We start from the raw sequence: 17,148 nt of genomic DNA, 5'->3' as shown, positions 1-17,148 counted from the left end.
CACCCTCACTGTTCCAGTTTTTAAATCCTGAGTCAAGCTCAAAAAAAAAAAGAAAAAATTAAAAAAGAAACATAAACATAACAAAGTCATGCCAATTCTCATCTCCTTTTTTCCCTGCCAAGTTAGGTTTTTTTTATCAAGAAAGGGTGTAATGCAACTAAACAATGTGCCTAGAAGCATTTGCGGTGGATGATGGAGGGGCCAGACTTGTCATACTCTTGCTTGTTAATCCACATCTGCTGGAAGGTTGACAGGGAGGCCTGCATGGAGCCACCAATCCATATGGAGTATCTGCACTCCGGGGGGAGCAATGACCTAGATCTTCATTGTGCTGGGAGCCAGCACTGTGATCTCCTTCTGCATCCTGTCTGTGAAGCCTGGGTACATGGTGGTATCACCAGACAGCACTAGGTCCTGGAGGACCTAGTGGACTAGAGTCCTAGAGGACTCTTCATGATGGAGTTGAAGGTAATTTCGTGGATGCCTCAAGACTCCGTGCCCAGGAAGGAGGGCTGGAAGAGTGCCTTTGGGCAGCCGAAATGCTCACTGCCGATGGTGATGACCTGTCCATAGAGCAACTCATAGCTCTTTTCCGAGGAGGATAAGGAAGCTGCCATGGCCATCTCCTGCTCAAAGTCCAGGGCAACGTAAGAGAGTTTTTCCTTAATGTCACTCACAACTTCCCATTCAGCTGTGGTAGTGAAGCTGTAGCCTTCCTCAGTGAGGATCTTCATGAGGTAGTCCCTCAGGTCCTGGCCACCCAGGTCCAGATGCAAGATGGCATGGGTGAGGGTGTACCCCTCATAGATGGGCACAATGCGAGTGACCCCATTGCTGGAATCTGTCATGATGTCGGTGGTCCAACCAGAGGCATACAGGGACAGGATGGCCAGGATGGGGGTGTACATGGCAGGGGTGTTGAAGGTCTCAAACATGATCTTCTCCCGGTTAGCCTTGCCATGGGGTTCAGGGGTGCCTCCGTCAGCAGCACAGTGTGCTCTTCAGGGACTACATGCAGCTTGTTGTAGAGGGTGTGGTGCTAGATCTTCTCCATATCACCCTAGTTGGTGACAATGCCATGCTCAATGGGGTACTTGAGGGTCAGGATGCCTCTCTTGCTCTGGGCTTCATCCCCCATGTAGGAGTCCTTCTGGTCCATGCCCACCATCATGCCCCACAATGGAGGGGAAGCCAGCCCAGGGCGGGGACAGGGGGTGGGGGGGGTGTCGTCACCCACAAAGTTGACTTTGCACGAGCACAGCAATGTCATCAACGATAGTGAGCTGGGGATGGTGGGTGGGAACCAGGGGCGGTGACTGTGCGGAGGGGCCTGTGCTCTGGGGCGGATGAGGGCAGACAAGGTCTCGGCTGTCTGTATCCACTGTCTTTAAAGCAGCTCTTAAAGGATCTTTTATAATTTTCTTTTTGCTAAACAAGTAACACTTATTGACTATTTCCTACGGGTCAGGCAAGAACTACATGATGTACATCAAATTCTTCATAATCTGCACAGAACACTAATATTTTCTGTATTTTACAAAGGAAACTGAAGCTTGGAAAAATTCTAAGGTTCTCATGGTTACATTGTTAGAACATGTTAACAAGAATATTTTAAGATGCTTACAAGAAAGAAGTTATCTATTATTACATGATCAGTACAGCACTCACTAGACATATTCTTTTAACAAACTGATTATAGGCATCCTGAATAAACAAAGATTTCCAGTTTTAAAAAAAATTGGTATTATAAAAGTTATTTCATAACAAGACAGTATTTTTAAAGTTAACTTTAAGTAAAATGAATCAGAAGGGAAAAACTAATATATTACTTATATTGTTATATTTCATATTTAAAGGATCATTAAAAAAATCTTATTATACTCACTGAAAAGTCATGGCTCCTGCTTCCAAGGTACATCTGGTAGGGGACTGCTCATTCAGCTTTCGAAAGAGTTGCTTTGCCTGACTCTGGTACTGTTGAAGGTCCCTGCCGGACTGAAAGGAGATACCTTCATTTAAGATTTTCCATCCAAAAAAGACCTCTGTATCAATCAGTGAAAAGTACTATGACATTATAAAGACACTGTGAATATGATTCTTCATTTACAGCTTATCAGGATTCATTTTGAAATGTTTTAAAACAAAACCACTGCCATTGAGTTCATTTAAATTCCTAGGGAAAGCATGCTCCATGAGGTTTCCAAAGCTGTAAATCTTTATGGATGCATATTATCTTCCTCCTATGGAGCAGCTGGTGTGTTTACACCATCAACCTTCTGGTTAGCAGCTGAATGCCTTAACCAAACTGCACCAGAGCTCCTGAAAAGTTTAAAAAAAGAAAAAGAAAGAAAAGATGGCCTATTAGATGAGGTCAGGCACGTTCAGGGTTGTATGACCGTCCGTAGACTAGACAGCCTACTTTTCGAGCAAAACAGAAGATCTGGTCTATAGTTCTTTAAGAAAATGGTATTAGTTATCCACTAAGAAACCAGTATATATACGTCCAACTACATTTAAGGCACTCTTAATGTTCAATCTAGTGTTATTGCCACTGCTCAGTTAGTGCCCTTCTCCTAAAGTATTTCGCTTGCACGATTACTGGCACACCAGAGCACGGCAAAAGTAGACCAAACAAAAAAGGGATGAATCTCATTTTTATGATAAACCATTAGCAATTAGATAGAATCCTTTACAAAATGTTACAGTATTAAGCATTCAAATAAAAGTAAAGCATGTGCCTATGATTTTAAATGGATTTAAACATTATAACTGTAATTAAGCAAAAATGAGAAGTGTAAAGAGAAAGATTGAAAAGTCAAATATCATTTGTCTGTATAAACCTATTTAGTTCTAAACTCTGGTCAGAAACCCTTCAGATAGAAAGTATGTACATGTATGGATACCTTATTGAATCTGTTTGGTTCTGTTTGAATTTTGTTCATCAAATAATAATAACTCAGACAGCAAGCAGTTAACTGAAAATATCACCTGAATCCAATCGGTTTCTGAGTTTAGATAGCAAAAATCTAAATAGTGAGGGATGCTGTTTGTTGTTAAATACCGTTGAGTTGACTAAGATTCATAGCGATCTGTTAACAACAGCTCTGAACCTTACCCTGTCCTGTGCCATACTCATCAACTCTGCTATACTTAAGCTCAATGATATAGTCACTGTGACAAGTCTTCTTCTCTTCTAACTCTCTGACTTTCCAAGTATGTTATCTTCTTCCAAGGACTGGATCCTCTGAACAAAATGCCCGAAGTATGTGAGATGAAGTTTTGTCATCCTTTTCTCTAAGGAGCAGTAACCTGGCTGCACTTTCTCTAAGACATATTTGTTTTTGTAGCAGTCCATTAGCTATATAGTACTCTTCTCCAACACAACTCAAAGGCATTGATTCTTTTTGCCATCCTTGATCACTGTCCAACTTTCAGATGCACAGCAAATAAATGAAATGACCATAGTTTGGATTGGGTGCACCTTAGTCTTTGTAGTGACATCGTTGCTCTTTAGCACTTCTGAGAGGTCATTGACAGAACATTTTCCCAATACAACATGTCTTTTGATTTCTTGATTGCTAGTTCCAAAGGTGCTAACTGTGGATCAAAACAATGTTAAATTGCTAACAACTTCAATCTTTTCTCCATTTATCATGATGTTCCTTACTGATCCAGGAGTGAGGATTTTTGTTTTCTTGATGTTGAGATGTAATCCATATTTAAAGCAGTAGTTCTTGACTTTGTGCAGGAAGTGTTTCAAGTCCTCTTCATTTTCAGCAAATAAGGTTGTGTTAACGGCATAATTCAGACTGTAGAAATGAGACTGGAGATCAAATGACTGAATTTTGTACAATAATTTATTCACTGCAAATACATTTTAAAAACTCCCCACAAAAAGCAATTATAAACATAGATCTTACTTAGTGGACTACACAGGAATCAGATTAACTACATCTGTGGAAAGAATCATTGGAGAAGCACAATATGAGGTGAAAACCTGGCTAGGGGCTAACTATGGAAAAGAACATCAATTACTCATGTGCAAATTCAAACTGAAGCTGAAGAAAACAAGTCCACAAAAATAAAATTTTGACTCTTTCTGCACTTAAAAATCATCTCATCAAGAGATGACATAAAGGTTATTATCCATGAAGAAAATAATGAAATGCTGAACAGAATTTTTCAAATGGCAGTTTGAGAAGACAAAGAAAAATATTTTAACAAAATCTGCAAAAAACTGGAGTTAGAAAATAAAAAAGGAAGAACTCGCTTGGCATTTTCCAAGCTAAAATGCTGAAAGAACTGAAAGACTAATTCAAGCCCCAAGTTGCAATACTGAAGATGCTATGGCAAAATCTTGAACGATGCAGGAAGCATCAAAAGAAGATGAAAGGAATCACAGTCACTGTACTGAAAAGAATTGGTTGACACAGAAAGATTTCAGAAATACCATCATATTAACAAGAGCCAAGGGTAATGAGTAAAGTTGTTCAAGCTGCACTGAAGACACTGCCAAAACATAAGGCCCCAGGAATCAATGATGAACCAAATGACATGTTTCAAGTAACAGATGCAGCCTGGGATGCACACACCAGTCTATGATAGGAAATTTGAAGGACACCCGCATAGCTGACTTAGTGGAAGAGATTTCTATTAGTTCCCATTCCCAATAAAGGTGATCCAAAATAATGTGGAAATTATCAAACAATATCCTTAATATAATATTGAAGCAAAACACTGAAGATAATTCAAAATGGCTACAACAGTACACAAAGAAGCAACTGTTAGACATTCAAGTTGGAGTTAGAAGAGGCCTTGGCACCAGGGATATCACTGCTGATGTAACATGGATCCTGACTGAAAGCAAAGAAGACCAGAAGATTGTCTGTACTTTATCAACTCTGTAAAGTCAGCTATCTAAGGCAGGAGCTGCCCAGATTAAAAGAATATAATGAATGTAATAGGACAAAAAAACAGGCTGCCTGAACTTGTATGTCTCTAAGACAAGAAAATACTGTCTCATGGATGTACATGTATGTGTGCATACAAAAACTTGATTCTCCCACTAATTCTCCTTTTGATATGAATGTGGGTGGTCTTGTAAACAAACAGGTAGGGTGAGCAAAGAAAATAAGAAACAGTACAAAACATCTTCTATTCTGACTCTAGTCAATATCTTTTTTTCTGCCTGTACAATAAAAAACTTCTCAAAGAAAAGCTATGAGGATGTATATGTCGAGAAAACCCTCAATTCTAAATTCTTCTCCCCTTAACTCACTTGATTAACCAAAGTCTTAAGCAGTTCATTCCATTACCTGACACTTTCCTGCAGGTCAGAGAAGTGCAACAAGTGACTGTGTGGTTCATAACAAACTGTTATGGCTAACATTGAGAAGAATGGGAATCCCAGAACACTTAACTGTGCTCATGTAAAACTTATATCTAGACCAAGAGCCTGTTGTTAGAACAGACCAACAGAGCACTTCATGGTTTAAAATTAAGAAAGTTGTGCCTCTCCACATTTTTAATCTGTGTGCTGAGCTAATTATTAGAGAAGTCAGGCTCTATGAAAAAGAATGTGGCATCAGAATCAGAGAAAGAATAATAATAATAATTAATAACTTGCATTATGCAGATGACATAACTCCGCTTGCTGCAAGTAGAGAGGACTTGAAAAGCTTGCTGCAGACAATCAAAAAATAGTCTGTAAAGAGGAGGTAAAGTTATCTTTAAATGCAGATGTTATGATAGTATACTTAGAAAACCTTAAAGACTCAGCAGGAAAACTACTGGACATAGTTGAACAATTCAGCAAAGTGACAGGATATATGATCAACATACAAAAATCAACTGGATTTCTCTACAGTGACAAAGAGAATACAGAACTGGAGCTAAGAAAAACAATACCCATCACAATAGCTAATCACAAGATTAAATACTTGGGAGTAAATCTTAACTAGAAACACAAAGGATCTATTCAAAGAAAATTACAACACATTACTAGAAAAAAACAAAAAGAGACCTGGAGAAATGGAAAAATATACCTTGCTCTTAAATAGGAAGACAACATTGTGAAAATGACAATTCTACCAAAGGCAATCTACACGTTCAATGCAATCCCAATATAAATACCATTTTCATTCTTCAATGAGATGGAAAAGACAATCTCCAATTTTTTTTTAAATTTTTATTTTATTAGTGTGTATGTGTGTGTGTGTGTGTGTGTGTGTACACCATCTAATTGGATCTGACTGGTACAGGAGGAGATGGCCCCTCCTTCTCCGGCAGAGCATCTGGTGGATTTGAACAGCATATCTCTGGGATTGCAGTGCAGCTTCTTGCCACTAGGCCACCAGAATCCCCTACAATCTCCAATTTTATTTGGAATGGAAAAAGGCCCTGAATAAGCAAAGCACTCCTTAAAAAGAGAAACAAGGTAAGAGGCATCTCACTCCCTGATTTCAAATCCAACAACACTGCCGTGGTGGTCAAGACAGCTTGGTACAATGACAGACAAATAGATCAATGGACTAGAACTGAGAACCCAGAAATCAGCCCATCAACCTAGAGTCAACTGATTTTTGACAAGGAGATGAAATCAGTTAAGTGGGGAAACGATAGCCTTAACAAATGGTGTTGACAAAGTTGGAAAACTATCTGCAGAAAACTCAAGCAAGACCCACACCTCACACCATACACAAAAAAACAAATCAAAGTGGATCAAGGCCCTAAGAGTAAAACCAAGGACTATAAACTTCATTAGAAAAAAGCCTGGAAAAACTCCAGAAGCCCTAATCCACAACATGAACAGTCTTCAAAGCATCCTTAAAAACCTACAACCAGGAGTGGATAAAATAGATCAACGGGACCTCCAAGAATCAAACCCCTACGCACATTCAAAAACTTCTCCAGCAGGGTAAAAAGGGAAGCCACAGACTGGGAAAAAGTATTTGGTAATGACATATCAGATAAGGGTCTTATATCCAGAATTTATAAAATACTTGAGCACCACAACAAAATAAAGTATTTGATAATGATACATCAGATAACGAACTTATATCTAGAATTTATAAAATACTTGAGCACCACAACAAAATAAAGGTAAATAATCCAATAAAAAATGGGCACAGGATATGAACAGACATTTCACCAAAGAAGACATTTAGATGGCTAACAAGCACATGAAGCAATGTTCAAAATCCCTAGCTCTAACAAAAGCAAAATTCTACAGAGCAGCAAACAACAAATGCTGGTAAGGTTGTGGAGAAACTAGAACCTTTATTCACTGTTGGTGGGAGTGTAAAATGGTGCAACCATTATGGAAGGCAGTATGGTGCTTTTTCAAAAAGTTGGAAAAAGAAATACCTTTTTTTTTGACCCAGCAATTCCACTACTGGGAATATACCCTAAAGAAATCAGAACTGCCGCCCAAGGAGATATATGTACACCCATGTTTACTGCTGTGTTGTTCACAAAGGCAAAGAGACGGAAATAACCCAAGTGCCCAACAACAAATGAATGGATAGTGAAGCTGTGATATATCCATACAATGTAATACTATGCAGCACTGAAAAACAAAGAACTCAGAAAATATTCTGTAAAATGGGTGACCCTGGAGGACATTAAGCTGAGTGAAACATCTCAGTCACAAAAGGACAAATACTGCATAATGCCACTGTTGTAAAACAGGACTGATGTGGGAACTGGGGGGAAACTAGAAAAGGAGGGGATAAGTAATGTACACTGCATGGAAACAGATGAGGGAAAGAACTGCTTAAAAGGAATATATAATTAGGTATTATGTGTATGATAATAGTCCAGAATAAGAGCTGCATAGTAAAATGGACTGGGGTGGGGTGGGGAATTGTACAACAATGATAGAACTTTGTTTTTCAAAGAGAAAAGCACACTGGCCAGGGAGGAAAAAATGAATAAAACAATGAATAAATGGGATTCTAAGTTCTCTATAAACTTTCATTAAAATCTCAATTAAAGAAAAAGAATACAGTCTTCAGTATGGGTTGCATTTCAATGTCAAGAAAATGAAAATTCTCACCACTGGACCTACTGGTAACATCATGATCAAAGACAAAAAGAGCATAACTATGAACAACTTCACCTTACTTCAATCAACTATCAACAATCTCAATACTAGCAGTCAACATACAGGAAACATACTGCAATGGGAAAGTCTGCAATCAGGGACCTTTCCAAAATATTGAAGAGTGATGATGTCATTTTGAGGGCTAAGGTCCGCCTGATTCAAGCCATGGTCTTTTCAATCACTTGTTATTCATTTGAGAGATGGAAAATGAATGACAGAAGAGTTGATGACTTTAGAGTATGGTCCTGGAGAAGAGTGCTGAATATCCCATGGATTGACAAAAGAACAGATATGTCTTAGAGTGAAGCCAGAATGATCTTTGGAGGCTAGAATGACAAAGCTCTGTCTCACATAATTTGGGCATGTTGCTAGGAGAGAGCCTAATCCTTAAAGAAACATCACACTTGGAAAGATGTTGTCAGAGTTAAAGAGATAAGGCCCTTAGATGACACAGAGACTGGAGTAATGGGCTCAAGTGTGTCAGAGATGATGAGGATGGCACAGGATAGGACAAGGCTTAGGTATGTTGTTCCTAGGGTTGTTATGCATTGTAGTTGTTCATAGGGTTGTTATGCATTGTACTCGACAACAACTAATAACAATAATACAATATGAGTTGCATAGCAATCAAATATCTTTTAACAGTCAAAACCAGTGGTGCCAAGTTAAAAATGGCAGCCAATCATACCATCTTCAATGTGTATATTGTTCTCCATAATCCTAGCAATAATTTAGTTTATCACTCATCTGGTTTTCTGGGGGAATTTTGGGCCTAGTAGTTAAGTAGTTGCACTTCCAATCAAAAGACAGGTGGTTCAAATCCACCAGTTTCTCCATGGGAGAAAGATGCACAATCACTTCTCATAGTTTATTGCTTCTGAAAACCTGCTAAAGGGTCAGCAATGACTTGATTCAGATTCAACGACAATGATTATGACGGACATCTAGCTTACAAAAGGGATGACTGTGCTTCTTTCAAGACTCACAATCTAGAGCTTTGACCCATACTTTTTCCCATAAACCACGTGGCAGTTCTGATCTAGATCTCTCAAGACAACATACTCACTGTTTTATAGACAGACCTTTGGCTTGCTTTCAAGATTACAGTCACAAAGGGCCCACAGTCAAATTACCTAAAAGTAATTAAATATCCTGATTCTGTTTCCTATTTCATATACAAGATACTTGATGAACTTTGTGTAAGATTTAATTTTGTATAAAATATTTATTATTACAGGTAGTCCCCAAGTTTCACCATTGTTGAGTACCACTGAATCAGAACCAACCCATACCTGACCCTCTGGCGAGTTTTCAGAGGCAGTTAATTGCACGGGAGGAGACTGCCCATCCTTCTCCTGAGGAGCAGCTGGTGGCCTCGAACCTCATGCCTTTGGGATTTCAGTGCAACTTCTTGCCACTAGGCCACCAGAGCTCCCTTCAGGACTCATATCTGGAAGCAGGAGCGGCATCCACTTCCAAAATGGCTTGCCTCTGGAAACTATGTACAAACAGTGCTCAGGCTGTTCGTTCATAGGGTCGCTATGAGTCGTCTACGACTCGATGGCATTAAACTATATATATATATATATATATATCAGTAAAACAGGTGCATCCAGTTCTTACTTAGCTTTACTTTAGGAGCCTTGGAGCTCTTCCAATAATTTAGAAACTGCACATGCAGCAAGTGTATGTGACTGTGATGAAGAGGTTTCACAGTGAGTAAATAACATTAAAGCAAGGTTTCAAAGGGTGCTACCCCACTCATAGTTGGAAGCAACTTGCTCAAAGATAGATGCCTTTGACTGAGTGGCTTTCCACATAGTCTTGCCAATATCTAGTCTCATGCATCAGTCACCTGACATGGCTCACTATGCCTGTCCCATTCAGGGCTTCAACCTATAATTCTTCTTACCCTTTCTGGTTACTGTGTCAAATCATCAAATTGTAAAAATTTCAGGGTTTCCCCCCCTGTTTTGTTAGTCATGAGAGAACTGGTTTGAAGCCTTGTATTAAAAGGCCCACAGGAGTTGCCCACAAGCAGGGCATTTATAACCTGGGGAATGCCTGAAATCCAACAGCGAAGTAGATGAAAAAGACGGGACAAATTCTGAAATTAATATGAGATCACCTTATACCTAGGATTTGGCTTTATGTATCTAACAAAAGGAACATGGAATCTGTCACAGAACCACAGTATTCTTCATTGCTGTCACCTAATACTCTTAAACAATTATTTGTATTATGCTATTTTCAGGGCTTATAAGAATGAATAGCTAACTTAACAGTTTTAAATCCTTGATGAACTTAGCTGGTCAAAGGCCAGCAACAAAAAGAACCAACCTTCTTCCTTTAGAAGCAGTTAGAATTGATTAGTCAACCTTCAATTGCTGGGGAAGAGAGGCCAATTAATTGCATTATAGACAACCTGTTTTCTTGGAGATCCCTGCTGTCTGCTTGGTTAAATGTAACATTCATGTTTTAGTTATCCAGTACTGCTGGAAGAGAAACAGCACAAGTAAATGGCTTTAACAAATAATTTCTTTTCAGTTTGTTGTTGTTAGGTGACATCAAATAAACTATCACTCATGGGGACCCTATGAAAAACAGATTTAATCTTGCTCTACCCTGTTTCATCCTCAAAAACTCTGACACACTTAAGTCACTGTATCAATCTCTCTTCCTCTCTTTTGCCGATCCTCGACCTTCGCAAGCATGATGTCTTTTTCCAAGGACTAGTCTCTCCTGACAATATACCCAAAGTATGTGAGACCAAGACTTGTTATTTTTTCATCCTTGCCTCCGGAGCATCCTAGCTGCATTTCCTCCAACATATATTGGTTTGTTTGGCAGTTCATGGTATTTTCAGTACTCTTCCCCAAAATCACAACTCAATGGCATCATTTCTTTTTCTTAATTATTGTGCAACTTTCAGATACATAGGAAACAATAAAATATACCATGGCTTTCAGCAGATGCACCTTAAGTCTTCAAACTGCTTTGTTATTTAACACTTTTGAGAGGTCCTTGACAGCAGATTTTCTTAACGCAACATGTCTTTTGATTTCTTAACTGCTACTACCAATCGTGTTGATTATGGATTCAAGTTAACAGTTGCCAGTTTCAATCTTTCCCCCAAGTATTATGATGCTATCTATTGGCCCAAGGGTGAGAGTACCACTTTCAAGTGATGTAACACATATTGAAGTATTTGATCTTTCTGTGCTTCTTCAAGCCCTCTTCACTCTGCAAAGTTATGTCATCTGCACAATACAGGTTGTTAAAATCTTCCTTCAATCTTGATGCCACATTCTTTTTCATGTAATTGAGCTTCTCAAATGATTTACTCAGAATCCAAACTAGATATGGATAAAGGATACAACCCTGACACATTATCTTTCCTGATTTTGAATTATGCAGTGTCTTCTTGTTTTGGTCAGACAAATGTTGCTTGGTCTACATAGAAGTTTTGCACAGTTAAGTGTTCTAGGAGTCTCATTCTTTTCAATGTTATCCATAGTTTGTTATGATCTACAAAGTCAAGTGCTTTTGCATTATAAATAAAAAAATATATTTTGCTATTCTAAGATCCATCTAACAGTAGCAATGATATCCTGGGTACCATGGCCTGTTCTAAAGCCAGTCTGAATTTCTAGCAGTTCCCTATCGATGCACTCTTAGCAGATATTTGCTATTAACAAACTGTTAAATACTTTTAGCAAGCTTTTATTTGCATGTGATGTTGTTGTTGCTGTTATGTGCCATCGAGTCGCCTGCGATTCATAGCGACCCTATGTACAACAGCCCTAAACCCTGCTCTATCCTGTGCCAGTCGCACTGCCTCTGACACACCCATCCCGATTACCCCAGTCACTGAATCAATCCATCTCATAGAGGGTCTTCCCCTCCTGCGCTGTCCCTTCACCCTCCCAAGCATGATGTCCCTCTCCAAGGACCAGTCCCTCCTTACAACATGTCCAAAGTATGTCAGATGTAGCCCCAGAATCCTTGCCTCCAAGGAGCAGCCTGGTTTCAGCCTCTCCAGGATGAATCTGTTTGTTTTCTTGGCAGTCCATGGTACATTCAATACTCTTCTCCAGCACCACAGCTCAAAGGCATCAATTCTCCTTCTATCCTCCTTGGTCATTGTCCAACTCTCTGATGCATAACAAGTGATTGCAAAGACCATAGCCTGTATCAGATGAACCTTAGTCTCCAGAGTGACACCATTGCTCTTCAGTACCCCGGAGAGGTCCCCAACAGACTTTCCCATTGCAATACGTTTTTTGATTTCCTGGCTACTGGTGCTAAGAGTGTTGACCGTGGAGTCAAGCAGACTAAAGTTGTTAACAATTTCAATCCCTTCACCATCCATCCTGATGCTGCCAATTGGTCCAGTGGTATTAACTGACAATATGGATCTCCTCCAGTCAGTTGGTCTGGAAGCTGTCAGTTTAGTGAAGTAGAAACCTAAATTCAGGGTGCTGGCACTAGTGGAAGGCTCCTCTTTCTGTGTCTCCCAAAGCTAGGAATTTTCCAGCTGAGTCCAAAGAAAATGCTCTCCATCGGGCTCTTCTTTCTTGAAAGTGACGAAGTTCCTCCAATTTCTGTTTGCTTATTTAATCTTTTTTATATGTTAAAAAATTTGACTCAGGGATTTACAATACATGGGATAATTACATCAGATCAATTTCATAATACTAAGAATCATGGCCTAACCAACTCCATACTATTTCTGGGGTATATAATTCAATCCAAAACAACCTGCTTCAAATCAAGTCTGTCCTTCACAAAGCTAGGCAAACAAAACAAACAAACAAAAAATTATGTGAATATAGTTAATTTTGAGGTAGAATAGAAACGTAGATTTAAAAAAATGCAAACATCCTAACATGATAAATAAAACAGAAAAAAAATTTGGACATAAGGAGTTTAGGTTGAAGGAGAGAAGCTTCTATCTTGCTACATACTTAAGGCCAAAATTTTTCATTTTAGGAAAAAACCCTCAAAACCTCAAACTTATTGCCATCAAATTGAACTCACAGCTGACCTCATGGTGGGTTTAAAAGGCTATAAATCCAAGAGTAGATGATTGCCCACCTTCACCTTGTGGGGACACTGGTGGACTCGAATCATCAGAGAGGTGCAGACTTTGAGTTCACAGTGTAAAAGCTCTAAGGACTATACCATTAGAGCTCAGTAAACACTGAGTAACAGATAGTCTGTCTATATAATTTTGTAACTTTTACTCTTACTGAATTATCTGAATAAACTATTCCTCTTCAGTTATGAAGCAGCTATACAAATACTAGTGAGTTGCTGTTAAGTGCTGTCAAGTCAAGTATGACTCATAGTGATCCTATGAACAGCAGACCTGAACCCTGTCCTATCTGGTGGGTACCTAAAATATGACATCGACATGTATGTATGTTATGTCTTAGAAGAGTACAGCCAGAGTGCTCTTAAAGGCAGTGATAGTAAGATTTTATCACAAAGTCACCAGGAAAAGACATCATGCTCAGAAAAGTACAAAGTCAGACACAGAGATGATGTCCCTCAATGAGATGGGCTTACACTGTGACTGCAACATTGGACTATAGAACACAGGAGAGACCATGAGCATGGCAGAAAACCAGGTAAATTCAATCTGATATATACAAGGTCTCAATGAGTTGGAAATGACTTTGACTTGATGGCACCTAACCATGTCAATAACAACAACAAATTACCACTGTAAGAGCTCTTGTGGCACTGAGGTATCATGGTTGATTATTCAAAATGGCTTTCCCCTGCCATCTACTTTTACTGCATGAGTAGAAATGAACTTGAAATAGAATGTTTATAAACCTTTCATTATGGAATTGGTTCTGTTTTTACAATTCTACCAAGTTTAAATTGAGTATGTTTAGCAGCAAAGGTGGGACTCTCATTACCAGAAAGGAGGTGGAAGCAGAGAGTGCAGTGTGTGTCCTTTGAGGCCAGAGATTCCTGGGCTAGTCATACCAGGATCTACACGAAAGCAGCAGCAGCCTCAGCAAAGAATCAGAGACCAACATGAAATAGAGCTGATTTGGAATTACTGCCCCATGAAGACAGAGGAAGGGGCCTCCATCCATACTTGCTAGAGGACTGACAGATGCCATCATTAGCAGGCCTAAGAGAATTTAGTAATCTTGACCTAGGCCATGAGGTTGAAGGTCAAAAGGCCTTTTCCTAATACACCCATAACTGTAAGTATGATTCTGTGAAATCTGTGTGGCCACTGCAATGGATTTCAGATCCTGTAGAGCAGTACAAGCAGAGTCAGAAACTATAGAGCCCGGGCCAAAAAGGTGGCCAACTGCACAGCTTTGAATGTCTGTCACTCCAGAGACAACATTTCAGTCTTCTACATAAGGCTCTTGAAAGAGCCCACTATTACTTCTTCACAATCTTGTATTCCACAACTTCACTCATAATTCTTTCCATTCCAGTTGTAGTTCTCATACATCTCGTACATGTATTTTACAAATTTAAGCCTTTGGAATTACTGAAACTACTAAGGCCAGGTGAAAAACCAAAATAAAACTAATCACATAAACAAGTTATATATAAACTCCATTCCCCTCTCTCCTTTCAAGCACCTCCTAATTTTGCTACAAAAACTTGTCTCAAACCAGAAAGTGTACTTTTGTCCTTGGTTATTTATTAGCTGCATAAACTTTAGGTAAGTAATTTAACTCATTCTAATTTGTTTTAAAGAAAACAGCTTCTTTTAAAGACATTTGGAGTTAAAAAAATCAATTTAATAAATGTTTGAACATCTACTAAATATAAATGTGCTGCTGTAAAAGATATGGGAAGACAATGCTTAAATAACTCTTGACCTTTGATCACTGTTGTTTTTAGGTGCTGTCTAATCTACTAGGACTCACTGTGACCTTACAAACTTTGCCCTATTCTATGCCACTCTCATAATTTCTGATATACCTGAACTCACTGATAATAGTGTCACTTCACCTTGTTAAGGGTATTCTTGTCTTTTGCCATGCCTCGACCTTACTAAGAATGATATCTTCTTCCAAAGATTGGCCACTCCTGACAACATACCCAAAATATTGTGCGATGACGTTTTGCCATCCTTGGATCTAAGGTGCACTCTAGCTGCACTTTTCCCAGGACATATATATTTGTTCTTTCAGGAGTCCATGGGGTACTATTCAGTGTCCTTCTCAAACAGCACACTCAAAGGCAACAATCTGACCATTCGAAAATTCAATTTACTGAAAGACATTTTTCACACTTTGCAATAAAATAGAAGCATAAAGTAATTCCACCAAAAATATTTTATTCAGACATACTGGCAGAGGTGAAAACTGGGCATGATATTGAATAAATCTACTGGACTGACCTTTAGCAGATACTTATATGTGGCAGGACTGCCTCAGCCTCTTTCAGAAGGTGTTCAATACTAGGTCAAGGATTGTTGTTTTAGTTGTTGATTGCCTTTGAGTCAAGCACGACTCATAGCGACCCTATGAACAAAAGGCCTGAATCCTTTCTATGACTATAGCCGTTTCTCAAAGTTTACAGATTTTCCAGGAGCATACTGTTTAGGAAGTGGATGCCACTCCTACTTCTAAGTGAGGTACTACAATACAAGAAGTCAAAGAACTTAGAAAGGAGCTAAGGAGTTCCACTGTTAACCCAGTGAGACACAATTTGATTGCACGAGCTGTTCTGAATGAGAAATAGAAATAACTTTCTCTTGCAATATGTTGTTGTTGTTATGTGCCGTCGAGTCGCCCCGACTCATAGCGACCCTATGTACAACAGCCCTAAACTCCGCTCTGTCCTGTGCCTGTCTAAAAACCTGCCGGAGGGCCAGCTATGAGTCTGTTTGACTGGACGGTACAGAACAACAAAAATCAATTGAGGGTACAAGCCTTTTAAACAGCAGAAAATTGGAGGCTTTGTATTTTAACAGACAATATTAAAGAGTGACACTAAGTGATTTAAAGATTACACTGATAGAGTCTGTCGAATCTATCTCTTCCCTAGAGTATTTCTTTCAAGATAAACCAGTAACACAAAAATCTACCTCCGCCTCCAGGAAACATTTTCTATTTAAAGTATTTTCTCCACCGTTAAGAGATAAAGAGCACTGTAGAAGAGTCAGGATCTTCTAGGAGGTAACCCAGGAAAGCGCTGAGGGACTGGGACTGGGGATGGGAGGTTTAGGAGTAGGCTCACCTGTTCGTCCTCTTGCATAGAGGCGGCCAGAGGAAGCCCGTCCGCCACTCGGGCGATCATTGTTAGCAACACCATCTTCACAGATTATGGGAATCAAATGTTAGCCCGAATGGGCGAAAGCGTCGTCCTCACTTTCTTTGCTGCGTTAACAGTTCTATCTCTACCTCAGCTCCCAAAGATAAATCCGCTTGCGTCTTCGCTTCAAGCTGAGGTGGCCGGAAACAGATCAGGAAATTTTCACTACCGGTCCGCATTATTTGCTTCCGACCGAGAACGACAACTGCGTAAACAATGGTTCCGCTAGAGCTGTAATAGTTCAACCGTCACAAATTTCCAAGGCCCCTTCTGCTTTTCTGGGGAGCTCTGGTGGCCTAGTGGTAAGAATCTATGCTGCAAATCAGAATGCTTATGGTTTGAATTTTCCAGCTGCTCCGCGGAAGAATGGGCAATCCCGCTGGAGGGAGGATGGGCAATCTCCTCCCACCCAGAGCATCAGCTATGGTCGGTTCCTACTTCACGATACTCAACCATAGCTTCAGATTGGCCCCGTGAGAAGGCACGAAGTCCAAACTAAAACAGAATTTTCTAATTTTGATACTGTAAATTTTCATACAGAAATCTGGGGAGGAGGGTAAGAGTTAGTGAATATTTAGGGAAAAGCATATATGAAGAAAGTGAAAATTACATTATATATTTTATATTTAAGATCTGTTTCTAGGCAGAGACTCTGTGTGTGTGTGTGTGTGTGTGTGTGTGTGTGTGTCTTTGTTTTATATCCTTGTACAGTTTCTGGTAAGAGGTCAATATATAGCTCT

At 39.4% G+C, this 17,148-nt stretch overlaps 1 protein-coding gene and 1 pseudogene across 1 annotated transcript in view; both read right to left on the bottom strand.

The window, feature by feature from the left end:
• Nucleotides 1-16,541, bottom strand: part of LOC102858451 (vesicle-trafficking protein SEC22b-like) — a 30,203-nt gene extending 13,662 nt beyond the window's left edge. Inside the window, exons 1-2 of the mRNA XM_006900323.1 lie at nt 16,334-16,541; nt 1,886-1,995 (exon numbers count right to left, since the gene is read on the bottom strand). Coding sequence (XP_006900385.1) covers nt 1,886-1,995; nt 16,334-16,408 — 185 coding nt within the window. The 5' untranslated portion in view covers nt 16,409-16,541. The remainder of the gene's footprint in view (nt 1-1,885; nt 1,996-16,333) is intronic.
• LOC102858042 lies at nt 171-1,168 on the bottom strand (annotated as a pseudogene).
• Nucleotides 16,542-17,148: the final 607 nt, after the last annotated feature.

The sequence above is a fragment of the Elephantulus edwardii genome, unplaced genomic scaffold, assembly GCF_000299155.1.
Source record: "Elephantulus edwardii isolate Elephantulus edwardi_28Jun2011 unplaced genomic scaffold, EleEdw1.0 scaffold00280, whole genome shotgun sequence".
Taxonomy (NCBI): domain Eukaryota; kingdom Metazoa; phylum Chordata; class Mammalia; order Macroscelidea; family Macroscelididae; genus Elephantulus; species Elephantulus edwardii.
This window is presented reverse-complemented; position numbering and strand designations above follow the sequence as displayed.